Genomic DNA, 23,113 nt, shown 5'->3' on the forward strand with positions numbered 1-23,113 from the left:
AATAACAACAATGTCCTATTTTAATCAATAAGTTCATAGTTTTGAAGTGTACATGAATTTTGTCCATTTGTTTTTTTTCCCAATCACCATGAGTGCGTTACATAGTTCAGGTAGCTTTCGTTCCCCTGGCAAATTCGTTGAAACGATGGTATACTGTTATTTATTGGGGATTAACATTTCCTGAGGAATCTGCAGAGGAATATTAGGTCAATTTTCTATTATTAGGTATAGATACTTTGCGAAATCTGCATTTTAATTACAAGAGCTGTAAGCTTCAATATCTATTGAAGCGCCACACTGAACGTGAAAATTTTGGCTGAAACAGTCTACAAGAGAATCTAGCCAAACCGCCGCCTCTTTTTCGAGAGGAATTCGTCCAATATCAGTTGGCTGTATTCATAACAAGGAGGCTCGTTAATGTGCGTTTGCGCACTCGCCTACGTTTTTGACTTAACTGTCTTTTGACTTATATTTTTGCAAAGAGATAATCAAAAATAGATGTTTGAGTTTAGAGAAATTGTTACACAAGCAAACTAATAAATGGATTAAATGATGCGAGGGCTCATTACGAGATCTGCCATTGAAAGGACAAAGATAAAAAACAACAACAATAACAAAAAGAAACAAAAACAAAAATTTCACGGCAAAACTCAATACCTTAATTTAAAAACACCCAGTAACAACGTCAAATTACAATCAGGCAAACCCTACTACACAAATTAACTTTCTAACTAAGCATCAGATGGCGTTTTTGCTTAATGAGACTAGGTAACAAGTCGACGAAAAGAAGAAATACTGAGGCGAAATTCAAAAATCAATATACATTTTTTAAAGCAAATAATTTCAAAAGTCTTAAAAATAATTAGCTTTTTTTTAAACAAAATAATTCTTAATAAATTTCCTAAAGAAACATAATGGAGCCAATAGAACCTGTCTGTGTTTAGACTAAGCCATAATAATGGACTAGAGACGCAGAAAAACTCAAAAAATTACGAACAAGAAATTACAAACATTGCGAAAACACAAATTAGTGAAGCCATTAAAATTGAACATTATGTATCTTTATTTTAACTTCTATTTTTACTAATTCAGCTAAAACTATACTGAATGAATAAAGAAGTTCAATTGGGCCACGTTTGAAAATCATTGGGATCTGTTATTACGCGATTGTGCTAAAGGGAGAAAAAGAAACACTAATACACAAGAAACAAAATACACCACTCAAATGACTTTTTATGAAAACGCATATTATCCAAACAAACAAAACACCAATTACGTCATAATATCAGTTTACTTGTTAATTTTTAAAATACTTGGAATTGTATGTGACCTCTCATTGATTAGAATAATTTACAAATTGACGAAAGGAACAACAAAAACTGAAATATCTTTAAATCTTAAAACCGTATAATATCATAAAATTTACGACTATTTGCAATAAACTGACTGCTTCGGGTAACATCATCCATTAAATCCTCAATAACAAGCTTATGGAACCTGTGAGCTTTTTACGGCTACCTAAAGAATAAAAAGCAAAAATAGTAAATTCAAAAAAATGAGCGAGAAAAGTGTCGAAGCCATTGAAAAAACTTTTCTGCTTTCAGTCAATTTTTTGACAGCAATGGGTATTTCTTTTTAACAAGTTGACTCCAATAAGTGAACAAACATGAACAAATACATTAAAACCACCAAATTTTTTAGAAAACCCGTTGTGTCAACGCCATTAAATTCAATAGCTTTCAACTGAAGATAATAAATATGCTAAGTTACGCCTCGATGAGACAAAAAGGATGGTTGTCACTCATAAGTCATCAATAGAACTTTACAATCAGTCATTGACTATGAAGATAACAACAAAAACAGGCAAAATCCAAAAGTTAGTAGAAAAGTGCGAGAAGAAAGTGTCGAAGCCATTTAAACTGTAAGTTTTTCTCTGAAAATTTTGTATGATCCAGTGAACGTCTTCTTTAAGTCAAGGCAACTACCAAAATTTGAAAACTGTTTCATGATTTCAAATGGAACCAAAATTACGAAAGAAATATCCAAAAATTGAAAAGAAAATTATGAAGACTCGTGCATCGAGGTCATAACACCAATAGTTAGAAGATATAACCGCCGACTAGATTATTTTGGTTGAAGCAGAAAAGGAAGGGGTCCGGTCATTACTGAGATTGACTTGGAGTTCAGGAAAATAGTTTCAAGATAGTGTTAATTTTCAAAAAAAATTTTGAAAAATTATTTTAAGCCTTAACAACCAATAAATTCAATAGCTTTCAACGGAAGTCAAAAAATACGCTGAAATGGAGCGTATGCCTCAATTACAGGACAAGGATTTTTGTCAGGCTTAGGTAATCAATAAGACATCACAATAAGTCTTATGACTGGAAATAACAACAAATACAGGCAAAAACCAAAAATTCAGTAGAAAAGTGCGAGAAACTGGTGAAGTCATTTAAGCCATAAGCTTTTCTCTGAAAACTTTATCCATGATCCACTAAAAATTTTGGGACATATCCATGATCCAAGCCATTGGGACATATCAGTATCAGGATAATGTGATAAGATTTCAAGAGGAACCAATGATAAGAAAATATCCAAAGTTTTTTTTCTAATTTTTGAAATGTAATGGCATTGAAGCCATAACAATTAGTTAGAAGTTAAAACCGTAAACCAGAAAAATTTTGGTTGCAGTAGAAAAAAAGGCTGTCATCTCCTAACTGATACTGACTTACAATTCATGAAAATAAGTTTATAATCGGTTAATGTTAAAAAAATTTCTCGAAAATACTTTTTAAAGTCTTAACAGCCATTAGCTCTCCACTGAAAGCTCTAGATGGGTTCACTTTCGGCTCATTACGAAACCCTTTGCTTTGTTAGTCAACGAGACTGTACCATAGGACTCCAAAAAGTTAAGCAAGTCTTCAAGAAGAATATCAAAATTACATTTAAAACTACGAGTCGGAGCCAAAAAAAACGAGCGGTTCCTTTAAAACCATTTTTTTGTCCATTAGGCTTAGTTTGACTGTAAATCAGGTTTGCCATTAACGGAAATTAGATATGAAAAATTACTAGTCTCTAGGTGACCCAAGAAAACAAAAATATGATAAGTTTTCTAAAAAAAGAGCTCTCAAATAGAATTTTTTTGCTATTGAACTTCTCTATGAGACCAGAACTAGTCTTTTAATCGCCTTTCGTCGATTAGGAACTCAAAATTGTTTCATTTTGTGGCGTGAAATGTAATTTTGAATTAATATTGTAATAAAAAAGATCTTCATTTTTAGTATAATTTGAAGAAAAATTATACTAAAAATGAACAAATTCGTGCCAAATATTCCGTGTTCACTCAAAACTTCGATCCTCGATAACTCCTCGAAAAAAATTCGAAAAAAATCTTTTTAACTCCATATTCTAAGCTGGACGAGCTTTTTAACGATATCACTCACATTTCTCTGCGATGAATATATCGATCGGCCAAAATTGTCTGAACAAAAAAAACCATTTAAGTATATAATTCCTCCCCCCACAAGTGGGGTCGGAACAATTATAGGTTGCATGCAACTCATACCAATAACGAAAGAGAAGTGTACAGAAATATTACGTATGCAGAGTGATATTACAGCACTTGTGGATAAGCTACTAGAGCCAAAGGTGAACTCTGCAATGTTTTTAAGTACATGAACTGCTTTGTCTGAGTTCACCGGATTAACGGTAAATTTTGACTTTAAGGTTACGTAGCATAAGAAATCGTTTGCCAAACAATTAACCAAACTGAAGTTCTCTTTATTTGACTTTATTGTCCTGTGATTCAAGAAACTTTTGTTCTGTTTGAAACTTTGCCTCAGTTTGTCTGCGATTTGCCATGGTAAGTATCTTCAATCTCTCATACTAAGAGCATTTTGAGAGCCACCTATGACTTATCTTGATGATTATATCAAAATTTTGGCTTTTATTTAAAGGTACGTATTGGACATTGCAGAATTGGTTAGAATTTAACAGCTCGTTTTTGTTAAGACTAAGGCCCTAGCTTGAACGTTTTCTCCATGTTTTACAATAAATCTTATAAACATTGTTTTCTGAAGCATCCATGCATGGACAGCATCCATGCCAGCAGCAACCGCTAGCACTCACACCCATACAACCTCCCCTTTGTCCCTCTGGCGCTCGCTAACCTTTATAACTCCTCCCCTTTTAGACGATTTCCTAATTTCGCTCGCGCAGGTTTATTGGCACAGGACCGAAGGCCCATTTTGTTTTTTATCTATGGTAATTTACCTTTTTCCCTTTCTGAAGTATAATTATTAAGTCTATTTTTAGTGACTGATGTATTAGTTAAAGTGGGCCAACAGTAGCTGCTGTCAGCCTAGTGCACATGCTTGTTGTCTGCATGATTTAGATGGTAAAGATCATGGGCAGCATTCAGTCACGAGAGTCGAGCTATGAGCCCATGCGGGACACCGAGAGAGGACAAACTGAACCAGCAGTCCCTAATACAGGTGAATGGCGCATTTAATTCAGGACTATTGGGACATCATCTTTTGCTTAGTTGATAGTATGCATATGAAGAGACTGCATTTATAATATAGTTGCGTAATGAAGTATATGTAAGACAAGGAGGTTCAGTAATGGGTGCTTGCTCAGAATGGTCCGACCTGTCATACGCCTAACAATTTGTCAAAACTTGACAACGTTAAATTTTTTAATGACCGTAATGCATATCTTGGTTCGACAAGAGCAGGATAGCCATTCTCGTATAATCACATCGTGCTCAGCTTGTCCATTTGTTGTTGCCTTTCTTTTTAAAAATGAAAACAAGTAATAAACAAGTTCATTCACAATATTAAGTAGCTGAACCGAATTAGTGCCAGTTTACTAATAAAAGTCAAATCAAAATTGTTTTTCACTATAAAAATCTTAGTGATGGTCTAAAACAACCTCTGATAAAAATCATTTGAAATTAGAGGTTGGCATGATCGATAGCAGTTCCTGCGACTCAAGTTAGTTTTTGTTTGAGCGCCTGGATCTCTCCATGTATAAATATTTTTTTTACCATAATAGCAACGTCCTTCTATTGCGAAATTGATTGATGGTTCTGGCTTTGTAACGAGGGAAAGAACATGAAATTGTTTTTTGTTTTGTTTAAGTTTTTTTTGTTATCAGCTCTCAAAATCTTATTGGAAGAAAGGATTGGTCTAATTTGAAACTATTTAGAGAGGGAATTGCAAAAGGTTTATTAGGAATTCGATTTTTCTGAGATCCCAGTTTTTGGGAAAATTGTTAGGCTGTTTAATTGCTCTCAAACGAAGTTTGGAACAATTAATGTAAACGTGTCTTTATATGCAAGATTTTTGCTTGACCCTCTTGTTCTAGAATATTCTTTCGCTCGCTTGAGCAAAGGGACTCATTCACGCTCGCTTCTTTTTCCGTGATCGAAATTGCTCATTCGAGGTAGTTGCTACTGAAATTATAATGAAAAGTTCAACTAATTGTTTTTTTCCTGAATTGCTTAGTTAGTGTTCTAAAGTACTTACCGATGCGCTGAATTAAACTTAGTTGCCGACTGTCGTTCGAGAGCAATTCGGCCAAAATTAGTCCGTTTATGTTAAATACTATCGGCATCTATATCAGATCAGATCAATAGACGAATAATTGTTTGACGTCATATAGGATAAGTGAATCTCAGAGTAAACTCAACGCATTATGTACGGTTCTTAGGTGTGAGAGTAATGACGGATAACTACGATGATGCAGAAATTCCATTGTTTGATGGGAGCAGTGATGAATACGTGGACATTCGCAACTCGCATCGCTCTAGCGATCCAAATAACAGAGACGCGCCTAACAGTGGACTTGCCATGTTCACATTCTTAACTAACAGTCTGTCAGGTGGGCGCAGAAATATCTCGTCAGCCACAATTGGTTCTGGCCAGAGCGGAGACTCAGCACGGACTCTGGACACCTTATTTGGAGTGTTCATGCCCTGTGTACTGGCCATGTTTAGTCTCGTATTGTTTCTAAGATGTGGAATTGCAATTGGACAATGTGGTCTTTATGTTGCTCTTGTTATTTTGACAGTTGGTGAGTGAGCTGACTACCTATTATGGATTATTACTAACATGATTACACATGCAGGGCAGCGCCATCTATGCACAACTTTGCATGGTCATTCTAGATAATGCAGAAGTAAAAAAAAATCTGTTCTTCCGATTTCTGTTCCAAAATATTTCCTATTTACTGACGAATGTTTGTGGTCAAGTCGTTGCCTTTAGGTTGACTGAAAAAATTCAAGTTAGTAATTTTTAAATGATTATTTTTTAAACAACGAACTGATTACGATTGTTTGAAATGACATATTAATATTGAATGCTTTGCAATTCAGATGACGGCTACTATCCTGAGATAGATAATAACAACTCGTAGTTTACTCTGCCACAGGTTATCTGTTGGTGTTGATGACGAGTCTCTCCATCTGTGCCATCTCCACCAATGGCGAGGTGCAAGCTGGAGGAGCTTACTTCATGATCAGTCGCACGTTAGGACCAGAGTTTGGGGGTGCATTAGGGGTGCTGCTTTTCATATCTCAGGTGCTGTCCTCAGGGACTTATATTACCTCCATGACAGAGGCAATCGTGGATTCATTTGGAAACGAATCAGGAACTTTAGAGAAGTTCTTGCCTGAAAGCTACTCATTCCAGCTATTGTACAGGTTCGAACAGGTTATTATTGTGTTAGGTTACTGGGTTTTACGTATCTGTTTGTCGGTATCACTTGTTTGGATTATTTCTGAAATAAGTCCAAATTGACTGAACTATGCCAGAGAGTTTCCAATTTAATATCCCATACAAATTTTTTGAAGCTTACGAAAAAGCTGTCTGGATTTGTACTATATTGCTGCTGATGATACACCGATTTTGAACTAAACAATATAAGGAAATATTTCAGCAATAAAATTATGACATAAGGTTTTTTGTCTCGTTTCTTGGAACTCATAAGAATCATTATGATAATTTAATTGAGGCCAGTAGTTTGCCCGATAAAATTGTCGAAAAAGTGAAGCATTTTGTATTGTTATAGCACTGTTATCCTGATTCTGTGTCTCGTTGGATGTGGATTCGGAGGATCTTTGTACGCTAAAAGTACCTTCATTATCTTCATAATCGTCAATGCAGTTATCGGTTGTGTCATTGTCAACTTTTTCCTGGACAAGCCCAAAGACATAGATCTGCCGTCGGATAGTGTGGACTTTTTCAACCAGACAAATGCGAGGTATACGGGGCTGCACACTTCCACGTACGATGAGAACAAAGGCTCTCACTATTCCTCAGATTACACCACACACGATCCCTATTCCTTCATATCAGTGTTCGCTATTGTCTTCAACGGATGCACTGGCATTCTAGCGGGTGCCAATCTTAGCGGCGAACTGAAAGATCCCTCCGTTTCCATTCCAAAAGGAACTTTACTCGCTCAGCTTTACACGTTTGTTGTCTACGCAGTTATTTACATCCTGGCCGCGTTGACCTGTTCTAAAGACTTGCTACAGATGAACTATACCTTTTTGCAGCCAATCAACTTCTATCCACCAATTGTATTCGTGGGTACTATTCTGGTGACTATGTCTGCCGCTCTGAGCGCTATGATTGGCGGATCACGTGTTCTCTATGCAATTGCTAAAGACGAAGTTTTTGGCATAATTTGTCGACCGTTTGCTGTGTTTTCTACTCGCAAAGGCAATCCGTATATGAGCGTATTATTCACGGCTTTTCTCGTGCAGCTAGTGCTATTTATTGGTAACGTTAATTTGTTGGCTCCAATGGTGTCAATATTCTTTCTCATGGTGTATTTTTTCGTTAACCTGGCCTGTGCATTGCTGGACATCGCTTCGGCCCCAAATTTCAGGCCGAGCTTCCGTTACTTTTCATGGCATATATCCTTTATGGGCATGATTGGATGCATGACCATGATATTTCTCATATCTCCTGTTTACGCTGCTGTCAATTTGTTAATATTGGTGGTGCTTATTGTTCTCATATCCATAATTGGACCATCGTCCAGCTGGGGATCGATAAGTCAAGGCTTGACGTTTTACGTAGTACGCAAGTTCCTGCTCAAATTGGACCCAAGAAAGGATCACGTCAAGTTTTGGCGACCTCAGATTCTACTGCTTGTCAACAATCCAAAGAGCTGTGTTCCATTGCTCTCTTTTGTGAATGATTTGAAGAAGAGCGGCCTCTATGTTATTGGTTAGAAAACGTATTATCAGAGGTTAATTGCGATAGAAAAGCCATAATTGGCCTCGAAGTTTTCATAACAAACAAAAAGGAGAAAAGGATAGTCTCTTTAGTATCCGGTTTTCATAGCCGGCTATTATTGCGGGCCTTTTTTATAATTCAAAGAATTTGATCTGTATTGGTGCGCTGTCTTTTGTTTTTAAAGACCTGCTCATGCTTTTTCTTGCCAATGAGAAGTCAAATTGGAGTAGTGATTTTAATCACATTGGAGTAGTAAGAGGAGCGAAAACTGAGTAGTATAAAGTCGTGACTATTTTCTAAACTACCTTTAAAGTGAAGTGAGAAAATGTTTTAACAGATTTTTCGTTTTTGAGAGCAAACACGTGCGGAAATGATTTCTGTTTTTGCTATTATGATACAAAGAATTTGGATTGTATTTTTGCGCTCTATTTTTAATTGCTCTTGAACGAAGTTCATAGGAATTATTGTAAACGTGTTGGTCTTTTTTAATGCAAGTTTTTCGCTTGAACGTTTTTGCGCTTTTCTTCTAGAACATTCTTTGACTTCTCAAGTGACTTTTTCACGTTTTAGTTCTTCATTTTTGAGTGTTATGGTGTGAAGGGCGGAAGAGATGTTGAAGACACCCCCACTGTTCACCACTGCCACTATTGCCACCCCCACCCCCGCCACCACCCCACCACGCTGTTGCCCCCACCCTACTGTCCCACCCCCTGGGTTTCAACTTTTTGACATACGAATTTCAGCATGTTTTTGACAAAACGTGCAAATTTTTTCAATTTTTTTACATTGATTTTTCATTTTTCAAGTCTCTCCAGACGCAGGGGCCAAAAAATGTCCTCAGGGGTTTGATAATTGGTTTTTGAAAATAATTTATTTGCCAAGGAATTGCCTTCAATTTTTTAATATGACAAATTATAACAATTTTTTTGATAAAACTTACATTTTTCAAGTTTTAAGATTTTGTCAGTTTTTAGGATTCTCCGGCCTCAAGAGCCAAGGAACCTCCTCTGGGGTTTGGCAATAGGTTCCTGTATAGTTTCTAGATGTAATGGAATGTTTTTCATGTTTTTAAAATAACGAATTTAATGATTTTTTTAAAAACGTATTTGCATTTTTTTCAAGGTTTTTGTAAATTTTTCATCTTTTGAGTTTTTCAGCCTTAGGCGTGAAGGAACCCCCTCTACGGTTTATAATAGGTCACTGCATAGTTTTCAGTGGGAGTGGAATGGTTTCAACATTTTAACATCACGAATTTTAGCATTTTTTTTGACAAAGTATGCAAATTTTTTCAGTTTTTTGATGCAAATTTTTTCAGTTTTTTGACATTTAGTTTCATTATTAGTCTTTCCAGAAGCAGGGGCCAGAAAACGTTCTTAAAGGTTTGATAATAAGTTACTGAAAAGTTTTTTTGCCATGGAATTGCTTCAATTTTTTAATATGACAAATTTTTGCATTTTTTTTTTATAATTTGCTTTTTTTTAAGTTTTGAAAAATGTTTGTCAGTTTTTCGGCTTCTCTAGCCTCAAGAGCTGAGGAGCCTCCTTTAGGGTTTGATAATAGGTTGCTGTATAGTTTCTTAATGTAATGGAGTGGTTTTCAAGATTTCAACACCACGAATTTTGTCCTTAGCCTAATTGTTGTGGTAAACTTATTAAATAGTCTCCATGTGCACCCGGGAGGCTATTTAATTTCGTTCAGCTTCTGATTGCAATCATTTACTGGATCAATAGAGGCCGGACATTCTTTGGATAGCCCCAGTTATAGGGGATTTCAGATTCCGGCGGAAGGTATTCTTTTGCGATAATCGCTGCAATTGATCACTTGTCAAATCATACGAAGTCAAACCATACGAAGTCAAACCATATTAATTAGTTGTCAAACCATACGAATTCTCAGATAGGTTTCACTGGTATCTGACTTTTTTCTCAGTCAACATTTGGCACGAGGGTTCTCTGCATTTGTTGGACTGATTCTTCTATTTTTCTTGTAGTTATTTATTTAGGTAGAATTTAGATTATTCGTTTAATTAGGACCTATTCGTTTAATTAGGACCTAATCAGCGCTTACTGCAGTCTTCGGACTGCATCTATTTGTCTATTTGTAAATCTAAATGTATTCATGGATCTTGCCTTGGAATTGCTCAGAAAATTGCATTGGAATGATATTTTGGTCTTGTCCGAGCTGTTTGCCAACATTTGCAACAGACTTATCAGTCCTTGATCGAATATCAGCTCTTGAAGTTAAATTAGAAAGAAAAGATTCGCTGATTTCTGAAATTCAATCACTGAAGCTGGAGATAAATTCTCCGAGGAAACCGGATTACCGTTATCTTAGAGCTGCTTTCAGAAATCGGACTGACATCACTGTTAGCGATCGTAGTTCAAAGAAACGGAAATCTGAAGGCAATAAAAATTTGTTTGCTGACAAAGTGTCCCAAGACAGAAAAACAGAAGTTTTCAAGACGGGCACAAATATTAATCATCAGACGACAAGTCAGCGCAATTAAAAGGCCACCGAAAAGACGGCATCTCTACATTGGTCGTTTAAGCAACTGTGTCTACGGATGATAACATATTATTGCAAGAAGAAGGGAGTTGATATACTGTGTCTTCGTGAAATATCAGAGATGAATCTCGTCTGAAATCTTTTCACTGTGATTTCAAATGATTTCAAATTTGATAATGATCAAGTTGAATCTCCCGATTTCTGGCCCAAAAATATTTTTTTTTTCACGTTTTGAATCATAAAGCGAGGGAGTGGCTGGCCTCCTTTGATACATGACTATCTAATCTTAAATCCGTCAGTGACCGTGTAAAAGTTCGTGTACATAATGCAAGATCGGTTCGCAACAAGACCTCGCAAATAAGAAATCTTTTTGAAGCTAATGAATTTAGCCTTATAATTTTAACAGAAATTTGGATCAAAGATAACTCAAATGATGAGTTTTTCTCCAGCAGTGTTGCCCAAAAGGTTATTGTTACTTGAGTGCAGACGGAAAGGAAAGAAATGGTGGAGGATTAGCGGTGTTCTATTATGGAACTGTATGTGTCGGTAATTTTTCAAACAAGAGTTTAACAAACGCGGAGCTGGCTTCTCTTGAGTTTACGCTTGGCAATTCGGTGTATCTTTTGGTTTGTATATACAGACGACCAAATACCAATTTTCATGTCTTTATAAGTGAGTTAACATCATTTTTTGAGGAGAAAGAGCTGTTGTTCAAAAAATTTCTTATCGTAAATGATATCAGTATTTCTATGCTGCTATCAAATGATGCGCCATGAAATAGGATTTCTTTCTTGGATGAATTTGGTTTGCAACAGCAAGTTACTGTGCCTACTCACAAAAGTGGTGGAATTTTAGACCAGGTTATAACATCCGAGGAGGTTGAGGTATCAGAACCTCTTGTAAATTTGACCTTCAGCAAAAGCACGAGAATTTAGCTATAAAGAAGGCCTCGTGCAAAAATTATTGGCGAAATTTTGACGTGGAAGCTTTTTGCAGAAAATATTGTTGCTCCGATCGACAGAGATAATCCTGAAAATAATTTAATGAACGAAGTTAGTTATGTCGATAAGAAGCATCCTCTGAAAACTAAATATGTTCGAAATCATACGTGGCCTCTCTTTGACGATAAGTTAAAAACCATCAAAAAACCGAGAAGAAAATTTGAGAAAGCTTATCGGAAGAATGGAAATTCCTAAGACAAAAGCCGGCTTATTAATTCAGTTTTGGAGTATTTTGAGCTGTTTTCTAAAAAGAAAAGTGAATACCTCGACAAATGTGTCGCTAGTGAAAATAAGCGTGTTAGATATTCTAGGCTTCAGCAACTCTCAGTAAAAATAATGTTGTCCTGCTGCAGGCACTAGGTGAGCCTGAATGCCTAGCAAAGCAGTTTAATGCTTTCTTTGTTAAGAAAATGAAAACCATGTTAGTTTCAATACCTCTAACGAATGGTTTAAAATTGCATAATTCACATACAACTACCCTGGAAATTTTTCAGGTTTTTACACTGAGCGATTTGAATTTACTTTTAGCAAAATTTTTGAACAGTAAAGCACCGAATGATATGCCAACTAGGTTTTGCAAAATTGTTTTGACAAATTCTCCGGACTACTTCATTGCATTAAATAATTTAGCTCTCCAGACAGGGTACTTTCCAAATCAGTTCAAGTAAGGCGTCGTGAGGCCGCTCATAAAGAAGTCTAACCTTGATCCTGAATTGTTGTCGAGTTATCGCCCTGTCACAAATCTAAGACTCGTGTCAAAAGTAGAAAGAGTTGTTTTTGAGCAAGTTAATTTGTATATGGAATCTAATAATCTCAGGAGCAGGTATCAGAGTGCTTTTCGTTGCTCGCATTCAACGGAAACGGCTTTACTGAAATCGCTTTGTACATCCGTCTTGCAAACTCCCACTAAATGTATCGGATTTAATGAAACGAAACACGATGGTTACAAGGTCTCAATATTTTTACAATTTAGATGTTCTCACATTTCGCTCTAATTTTGGAAGACGTTCGTTCTTGCATGCCGTCACTGTTGAGTGGAATAAACTATCTTTTGAGTTGAAACTTATACGATCTGAAATTCTATTCAGGCGAAAACTAAAAACTTTTATGTTTTAATTATCCTGCACTGTTGAGATTTTAAATGGTGCTCTTAAACCAATAATAATCATTTTCTTTACAAAACTTGCAATTTTTTGAAATTTTTGGGCCTTTATTGTCATTATTCAGGTTTCTCAGCCTAACAGAAAGTCTCGGTTATGGTTTCATAATATGTTAACAGAAATTTTTTTTTTGGTCATAGGTTAGTTTTCAACTTTTTTGTGGCAATTTTTAGCAGTTTATGCAGCCTGCACTTTTCAGGTTTTTTGATTTTTTTGTCATTTTTCTTGGGTTTCCGCAGCCTCAAGAGCAACGTAACCTCCTCTAGGGTTTGATTATAGGTTACTGAATAGCTTCTAGATGTAATGGAATGTTTTTCAAGATTTTAATATCAGCAATTTTGAAAAAAAATTCAGTTTTTCAAGTTTTTAAATCTTTTTGACTTTTTTCCGGCACCAGGGTCCTAGGGATCTCCTCCAAGGCTTGATAATAAATTGTCGCATATTTTTAGAGTTAATGGAATGGCTATCAATATTTTAATGACTCCAGCTTAAGCAATTTTATGATAAAATTTAAATTGTTTCTCAAATTTTTGTAAAATTATTATTATGTACCAAGTTTATAGATCTTTGAGCCAGTGAAGCTATTTAAAGCTGGAAATAGGGATACTCGATAGCTTCTTGAGACAATAAAATGGCTTTGAAGATTTTAGTATCCTGAGTTTTAGCAGGATTTTGATAAATTTTGCTATTGTTTTCAAAATGTTTGTCCTCTTCGATCATTACTGGCCAACGAGGCTTTTCAAGTCTTGCAGATGGTTACTTGACATAATTGCAGAGACAAAAAATTGTTTTGAACTTTTCACTGCGAAAACTGGAAGCTTTTCTCTTAAATTTTGTAATTTAAAATATCAGTTTTTTATTTGATTTATAACCAGGCTAGAAAACTAAGTTGCAGAGGCGAATCAAGCTAAAGCTAGCATCACTAAACTCTGGCTAGCTACTAACAAAGCCAACCGCTCGACGATCGTTTGAGAGCAATTGGCCCGACATTAGTCGGTTATGTTCTCTATTGCATTCACTCCGAAGTAAAGCTTGTTGCTAATATAAAATCGGCTCTAGCATAGCAAACAGAAGGGACTTATAGCCGACTGGGCAGTGCATCTGATTGTGAATTGTGATGTTTATGGTTCGAATCCCGACGGGGTCAAATGGTTTTGCACCCGCCTGTCATTCGAGAGCAATTCTTCCGTCGTTAGTCGGTTTATTTTTTTTATAGCTGCGAAACTGTAAGCTGAGCAGAGCTATATTACGGTGCTCTTGGTTTTTGTTTTGTCGTATGACGCTCTTTTTCGTTTTACATTTATTTATAATAATATAATTTAATATTCATATATTTTGTTTCCCTTTTGGAGGCTTTATAAAAGAGGCCTGTAACTTTGTCTTCAATTTTTTCAATTTCTTCGAATTGTAATACGTAAGACATTTTTTTTTTAGCTCATTTTCATTTTTTAAGTTGTAATGATGATTTGGTATTTGTTTCCCTTAATTGGCTTACTGTTCCAGGTTCACTACAACGTCACATTGAGCAAATAAGATTTATTTACAAAATTAGGGTGTTTAATTGCTCTCAAATGAAGGTTGTAGCAATTATATTAATCCTGCTGGTCTTATGGGATTTTTTGTACTACCGACCCTTCGTTTGATAGTTTTTTCCGTCTATAGATCTGACTTTAAGTGACTGAGCATTAAGTGAACTGCTCAGTCACTTAATGACTTTTAGGCATTAAGTGACTGAGCAGTTCTCGTAGAGCTTCACGCCGTAATAGTCTCTAAATATGCGAGACAAAAATTTAGTTGTGAAGGGAGGCTCGGACCCTCTCAACCCCTTGAAACTCATCCCACATTTCTTCACCCTCCTGCGCCTCATTAAAGCGCAGGAACCGCCCACGCCATGTACACTCTTCGCTACCTCTCCCCCGCGCTTCACCAACCCCCGCTCCACACAGTCAGCTGCTGACAAAAGCAATTGATTGGAAGCGATTTGCCCGACGTTAGTGGTTGTTTTTAATAGCCAAAGCGATTGCAGAGGATGTTTTCGACCTTCTCTTGTTTTTATTTTGTTGTCAAGAATTTTTTTCATCTCATATGACGTCACGATCACTTCAAATCTGCTTTTTGTTCATTGATTCATGCAGTTATGTCAGAATAGCGTACGTGTCGTCTTTTAATCTTGTTTTCAATTTTTTATAAACACCGTTAATTGCTTTTGTCTCATGATGCATGCAATTGCGGTCATGGAAATCAACGGCGGCCAATCTTCTTAAATGCTATTTATTTCTCACAATTTTCTCATATTTTTGAAAACATGGATAATTTTTTCTGATTTTAGTTTTAATTTTCTCATTTGTTTGTGACCGTTCCTCAATGATATTTGGTCATGTATCTTATACTCGTCACTATAATAACTTAATAAGTGCATGAAAACTTTTCATTGATAAGCGTATGCTTTTTTCGTTAATTTTTATATTTAGCACCGCCAATTTTTGTTTTTATATATTGTAATTTTCTTGGTAGAGAATTTGTTAAAGCTCTTTCAAAGAAATTCATGCGAACCGGTGGCTGAAATGTTTGAATTTGAGTAAGATTTTGTCATAAAGTACGAGGAAATTTTTTAGATTTTATCCGAAATATTTTAGACCAGTGTAATTTTTGGCAACTTATTTTGAACTGTTAAAAACACTTGATTTTATAATCTTCATTTATGATTTCTTTAGCTTTTATCAGAATTTGTTGACTTGAATCAATTGACTTGCTGCATTTCGGAAAATGTATCAACTTTCCAGTGTGCAAAAACTATTTGAAATCCTGTCAGAATGCTGACAACTTTCTTGATTTTATGCTACTGTTTGGGGACAGCCTCTTAATTTGAGTATTTTCCTGAATTCTCGTGACTATTTTAGGTTCTTTCGCGCTTTTTTTGTTTTGTCAGTCGAATAAATAAGTTTGAAGGGTGATTGTATTCACTCCAATGCAGTTAAGGCAGTAACTGCTTCTTACTGTTTTAGTTTTTTTAATTTGAAAGTTTTTTGGTCAAACTTATAAATAGTTCTCACAATTTATTTTGGGCAATTTTGATGTTTTTCATTGTATTTTCTTAAACTGTTAATCAGGATGTGCACTAATATGGTTTTTGCTTTCTTTCGTTCAATTGATTTTGTTTCGTGCAATCAAATGTGTTTTTTAATAGCTGCGTCGTCTCAGTCGGCCATTGGTTTTACTGAATTTTGTCCGCCTTTTCATCATTTGTCCAAAATTTTTCGGACTTTTGTACGCTGGTTTCATTCTTCGGTCATTCTGCTAAATTTAATTAGCGATGTAAAATGGTATCTTCTCCGTTTGTGCCCCCCCCCCCCCCCCCCCCAGCTTAGTGGGTGCATATTATTTGCATCACCCAGACGCAAGTGCCATATTTTTACATCAAGATTTACCATGTAATGAGTCGTGCTCTTCAATTGGGGAGAGCATAACGTACAGGGGGCGCAAACGGAAAAGATCCCTATGATGAAACGAGGTGGGAATATCAAAAAACGAGATCTTGAAACGGGAAGATCTTGAAACTCAATGAAGCCCAGTTTTAGATGCCCGTGACTTGAAATTGCTCTAATTTTTTGTATAATTTAATATAGTCTGATGCTTATTAATAGTCGTCTTCAGCCTCTCAAACGGCTATTTATTAGGCGCTCTCCTTTTAAATTCGCTTTACATTTTGAACACGTTCTTCGTTTTACATAAGTCGTGAGTTTCACGTTTGACTTCTGACTTACCTCACTTACTGTTTCAACTGAATGGTTTCTAAATTCTTTCACGCATTGAATTACGCAGTAAGTGAATACGGTCAATGTCAAAAGAGAAAATCAGAAGAAACTGGATAAACCGATAAAGCCCGGGTCATTAAGTCATAGTGTAATAGGTTATCAAAGTTCATTAGAGTGATTGCTAGCTAATATCAGTATTAAGCTTAATATCCTTCAGATTAGAAGCTGAAGTAAGTATAGGTATAGAATCTAACTGACTGAAATTGCACACTGAATTTAAACAATTTTTAAAACTTAGGGGAAAATTTTGTCAATTTCTATATCTTCTGTTTCAATCCCGATGTGCGTCTGCTGGCGCGTCAACGGCGGCTATTTTCCGGCAATCTGCCGGCTATATTTGGTATTAATACTAGTGCAGCTATCCACTTTTTAAGCAGTAGTGAGTCATGCGAACCATAACGATTTTGTTTCTACGATTGTATAGAGGTTCGTTGAAAATACCAAGAATCAATAAAACTTTTTTGTTGTTTTTTGTTAAGTCTTTGAGTGGCTGCGTTAGGATGGAAAAGCGAATGTAATCACTGTTATTGTCTCAGCAGGTGATAATTTTGGCGTTGATAAAAGTTGATAATTCTGCTTTCAGGACACGTTTTCCGGGCTAAGTGGGACGACTTCAACTATGACCCTATTCCAGACAAAACCAAACACTGGCTAACATTAGTCGATTTTCTCCAGCTGAAGGCGTTTGTGGAGATGACTATTAGTGGATCCATACGAGACGGTGTCCTCTCACTTGCTAGGCTCTCTGGATTGGGCGGCATGAAGCCAAATACAGTCATTTTGGGGTTCTTCGACTTCAGCATGCCCATGGATACTTTGAGTCCACTGCACAGAACTTCAAGTAATATCTCAACCCATACCAGGACCACTTTCATGTCCAGGTCCACATCGGTGGCAAATTTTACGCGTAGACGAAAGTTCAAGATTCAAAATATGCTGAACGAACTGCCTGAGGTGAGAAATGAGAACAATTTACGAGCGATATCAGTTGTGGAGTATGTATCTCTCATTCAGGACTTAATTTGCATGAGCAAGAACGTCTGCATTGCACGGGACTTCAACAATCTTGATTTCACTCGCCTTAGAGATAAAAAGAAAGGAGAAGAGGTATTTGTAGACGTGTGGCTGGTCGACTTCTTCCAGCCCGCATCGCGTTTCATAAATGAAGTGTCATCCCTCTTCTTGCTGCAGTTAGCCTGCATTTTGATGATGAAGGTTTGTTTTTGTTCCTACTAATTTCAAAGAAATCCAACCGTTTACATTAAATTGAAAGATTTGAGTTGAAGAGCTGAATGCGTGGAAACGAAATGTGCTGAATATTATCTAGTGTTTTGAATCTCGGAATTGGGTAGAAAGAGGACAAGTTATTCTTGGAGTCATCTGTTTGTGCTAAACTTATATTCTATTCAACTGACTCAAAAAAGTTCTGTAGAGGCGAATTGATGTATTGTTTTTGTTCAAGGGTATATGGAAGAGTAGCTCTAAGTTGCGTGTGTTCATTCCCTCAACAGATGACAGCAGACACCACATAGTGGCAGCTGTGAAGAATCTACTGGTGCAGCTGAGGATTTCAGCTGAAGTGGCTCACTTCGACTGGGAGAGACTGGCCCACACCCACTTGTCAAATCACCACTCTTATGCTTCCAAAGCAGCCAATGCCCAGCACCAGGTATGGTTGGATAAGTTGATTTGATTCTGTCAATCTTAAATTAACTGGAGTTAGGGTCCTAAATTCAATGCAACTTAAATATAAAATATAAAAATGCAATTAATTGAATGACTGATTTTTTGGCTATATAGTAGCCGCAAATTTTTCACGGGAACTAATGTATTGCAATATATATGATAGATATTTGCGCGTCTTGAAGAACCCGGATCGCAATAAAATTGTAAAATCGCTGAATCGTGATTTTACAGTGAACATACACTGAACATATAGACAGAAAGAAATTTATTTTTTGATCAAGTACCAAATAAGTAACAAGTACAAAAAATAAACTTAAATATTGACTGGTACAAACATGATCAAAGTGGACAGGCAACGGCGTATTTAAACCCACACGCCCTGCCCGTAGAGACTCTGTAAACTGGGCAGAAGGACTATTTTAATGATAAGTTCCTATGATAAGAAAAAGATAGAAGAATGAAATGGACTTAAAAAAAAACAAAATCTTAAAAAATATTTTTGCTACAGTCGTCAAAATTTAACAGCAGCCTGATTAAACCTAGTTAAACCCACTGGAGGCATAAAATAGGCCTCCAAAATTTTTCGGTTTAAATGTTTTCCTAAGTGTTTCAGAAGCAATTTTAGCGGGAAAAATTCAAAAACAATATTGAAAAATTGCGATAACTCGGAAACTAGGTATTGAGAGCTCAAATTTTTTTCACAAAAATCGCATTCCCAAAGTAGATGTCTGATAAAATTTACCCAAGGGCTCGTTTTTAGGATTTCCTAGAAAATTTATTCAGAGATTTATTTCACTATATCATCGTTATTAACCAGAAATGTATCCTTAAGTTTATGATAAAAACCTTTTTTTAAACTTTTTCATTTGATCCAATAATATTTTACGGAAGAACATCGGCTTTACTCAATGCATTAAAGAGCTTCGAAGCTCTGGATTATACTGATCGTTTTTCAATCATTCGCTGACAAGATGGTTCCATTAGCAATGTTTTTGATGCACTTCGATTAGATCTTGTTGGCGAAAAAGAACATAGAATTAAGGTAACTTTCACGATGTAATCCACTCAATAATTACAAAACTAGCTTCGATAACTCGAATATTTGAAGCTGATAGATGTTATATATGTTATTTTTAACAAAGATGTCAGTAGCACCTCGTACTTTTTTCTGAAGTAAATTGTTATATCTGAAGTAAATGAGTTTATTTTCTTATAAATTGTAAATGGGCAACAAGTTGCTATAGCTGCTGAACCTATAGACTAGTATGCCATATTGGATAATAGACCTTACGTTCGTTTTGTAATAATCAATAAGCTTTTTACGTGGGGTATAATGCCTAAGTTTTGAAATAATATCACATTGTTTAGATAGTCTCGATTTCAGCACTGATAAATGAGACAAAAGAAAATTTGAAATCAATTAAGATGTGGAGATAATTACATACGGGCTCAATTGAAATGCACTTGTTATATCAAACCTATTTTCGCTTGACTTCAAGTTCATTTGAATGGTCTTTTTGACATTCAAACAAAGTTTATTAGCATCCTGCCAGTGTTTAACATTATCGAGTTCTTTACACTTCCTCGCATGATTCGAAACGTAAGAGTTATATCATCTGCAAAAAGGAGGACTTGAGCATGTTTACATTGAATTGATAGGTCATTTGTGTTGATAAGAAAAAGCAGGGGGCCTAGTATAGACCCTTGTGGTACTCCATGTTGTATTTTCAACGATAGCGAGGAAAATGCAATTGACTTCTACTCTTTGCATTTGGCTCCCGAGATAAGATCTCAACCAACACAAAACATTACTTCTTATTACGTATCTCTCTAATTTATAAAGTAAAATTGTGTGATCAAGTGTGTCAAACGCCTTCCGTAGATCCAAAAAGAAGCAGTCTTCTTAACATTCCAGTTTTCCTTTATTTTCTCCGTTAACTCAAATTAAAGCATCGATGGTACTATGCTTGTTTTGGAAGCGAAATTGACAAGGTGAGAGGAGTCCGAATGGCTCAAAAAAGTTGTATAACCTTGTATACGTAGCACGTTCAAAAAATTTTGCTCCATACATTTAGAACTGAAATTGGGCGGTAGTTATTTTCTTCCAGCTTACTGCCTTCTTTGTGCAGAGGAAGTAACTCTGCATTCTTGAACGATACGGGGAAGCAGCGATGAGTGAAGGAACAATTAACAATGTAAGTCATGAACCAAACCGTAACAGGGGCTGACGATTTAATTGTTTTATATTTTAAGCCATCATCACCAGATGATATTTTGTGATCTAAGCTATCAATGAGCTCTTATAGTTCAAACTCTGAGACCGGGTATAAATATTAAGACTTGTCATTGTCTGGAATAGCAATAGGAGGCACGTTTTTGATCGACTGACGAATAATATTAGGTACATTGACAAAATTTTGATTGAACTTTTCTGCCACTTCACAGAGAGGGAGACTGGTTTGCTTCATAACAATATAGAATTGGAATCTGTTTTGAGTGCGAACTTCTGCCACTGATTTCATTAAATAAATGATATGTTTGCCTTGCATCAACAATGCAAGACCTAATTTTATCTGCATAGTAAGATTTTTTTGATTTTTTTGTATGCGTTTTCAATGTTTTTACGCGGAATTTTGTAATTCGCCAGATAACCTGGGTTATTGGAGTTACTTTTCCATTTTTATGAGCTTTGTTACGCTTGGTTTTAATCTTTTTCAATGAATTTGTCAACCATCCAGTTTTGTTATTGGATTTGATTTCCTTTTCATTTTGCATTGGGGCAAACTTGACGAAGTCCTTAATAGAACTCGAGTTAAGTATATCCAAAGCAATGCTTGTATCACTACAAAGTATTTCAACTTCCCTGAGATTCAGGAGTTCATGCAGGAAGAGCTGTGTCCAAGATTCATCTAGAATAATTTTTGAGAATTTAACACTGAGCGTCAGTCTGATCGAGGTCGTTGACCGACCAACTAGCTAGAATAGGATAATGGTCTGCGATGTTTTGATGGAACAGGTTATTTGATGTAAATGACGGAGTATTTTGGTAGATGAAATAATCTAAACAGTTTGATGAATGATCAGTCTCTCTGGTTGGACGATTCGATCTATCGAACAGACTGAAGCCGCTTGCATTTGAATTATCGACAGTTACTGCTGATCAAATTTTGTATCGATGTTGAAATCCCCGCATATTATAAAAGGCATTGTGGCAGAAGTATTACCTTGCAGATATTCTTCAAGTAACTCAATAAACTGGAAATCACCAAGGTTTCAAATTTGTATGATTGGCTGTTAATTTGAACACATATTGCCTCCTCGAATGTAGTTTGCAAGGTTTTATTTATCGCACTCATGAACTTGAATCATTACCCCTCCGCCATACTTGTTACGATTTTTCACCTCAATGCTGGAGTATCCTGGCAAACGAAAATTAGAAGTATTATTATCATCATCTAAGTGTGTTTCCGTAAGGCATATGAATTTGGGAAGTGATTCAGTCCACATATAAAAGAATATAATTCCAGCAGTTTGTTCCTGATTGAGCGGATGTTTAAATGCAAAACACATTATTTGGAAGGGTTAAGATGTAGAGGGTTGATCATGGAACGGTAGGGGTTTGTGGAGGGGTTCAGGAGACTTGGAAGTTTTTGTTTGGAGGAAAAACACCATTAAAACAGGCAAGGACGTCAAGAGGGAGTAGTGAAGCACTGTGCATCCTTCATACAATCCGAAAATTTTGTGAACTCCAGTGTCGTTGTTCCACATGTAGTGCAGTACGCCTTCACGCAGGCACTTTTGATGCTGTTATCAGTTTTCATGATGTTCATGAAGTTCAATCTGGGTCTGGTGATGTCCTCGACTACACTTATACTACATGTCGTCCACCTCTGCCAGCTTCTTTTTCTGAAGAAGGTCCAGTTTTTCCACCCTTCTTTTGAACTTGACAATGATAGCATTGCGTTTTCCAGGCAGGCGGTGAGCAATTGAATTGTACGAGGCCTCAACAACTGCGTCGACTAGAGCAATGACTTCCAGTACTTTGTCAATAGTCTCGTTGTACTCTTCGCGTTTTTCCTCGTCCATTTTGAGATGGAAATTTTTACATTATCTCGCCTGTTGTATGACTTGTGCACATCACTTTCCGACATTGTTTTCAGGTAGCATGTATATTCCAGGTCGACCTTTTCTGTTTTGAATTGTTGTGTAAAAGTTACCAGGGAATCTTGGACAGCATGTGCAATTGATGCTTCAAGTTGTTGCATTTGGGCCATGATGTCGGGAATGGCATTTCTAATGGCATTTTGAATGATACCTTCTAGGTTGGCGTCAGGGTTTTCGGCTACGGGACTCAACTTTGTACAGCCTCGCTTGGCCCTTTTGCAGGCGGAGTTCTTCCCAGATAGCTCAAAGGAGGAGGGATAGTTTGATACGCTTGGCTGCGGCTGTTTTGGTGTCCATTCGTCATCATAATTGCCAATGTGAAACTATTTAATACGTTTATCAAAACAATTAGGCTAATATTATGACCATGTACAGCCTAATTTTGCATTCTGTAAATTTGCAGAGTATCATAGACCTAAAAAAGAAAAAAGAACTAGTTTTAGCATTTTGGGTCTCAAAACAACAAAAGACACAAGTAATTTTTTCAAATAAGGAATATCCAAAAAGCGTTACTACGCAGAATCAAACAGTTA

General features: G+C 36.2%; 1 protein-coding gene across 2 annotated transcripts in view; it reads left to right on the top strand.

Annotated features, from left to right (window-relative positions):
• Positions 1-3,742: 3,742 nt before the first annotated feature.
• The window catches only part of LOC142358720 (solute carrier family 12 member 9-like), a 44,503-nt gene continuing 25,132 nt past the window's right edge, over positions 3,743-23,113 (top strand). The window contains exons 1-7 of one of the 2 annotated variants that reach the window (XM_075410256.1): positions 3,743-3,862; positions 4,394-4,493; positions 5,713-6,075; positions 6,433-6,703; positions 7,072-8,240; positions 17,314-17,945; positions 18,193-18,399. In XM_075410256.1, the coding sequence (XP_075266371.1) occupies positions 3,860-3,862; positions 4,394-4,493; positions 5,713-6,075; positions 6,433-6,703; positions 7,072-8,240; positions 17,314-17,945; positions 18,193-18,399 (2,745 nt within the window). In that variant the 5' untranslated portion in view covers positions 3,743-3,859. Of the gene's footprint in view, positions 3,863-4,314; positions 4,494-5,712; positions 6,076-6,432; positions 6,704-7,071; positions 8,241-17,313; positions 17,946-18,192; positions 18,400-23,113 lie in introns of both variants that reach the window. The other variant, XM_075410257.1, reaches the window with a different exon arrangement.

The sequence above is a fragment of the Convolutriloba macropyga genome, chromosome 2 (genome assembly GCF_964194025.1).
Source record: "Convolutriloba macropyga chromosome 2, txConMacr16.3, whole genome shotgun sequence".
Lineage (NCBI taxonomy): Eukaryota > Metazoa > Xenacoelomorpha > Acoela > Convolutidae > Convolutriloba > Convolutriloba macropyga.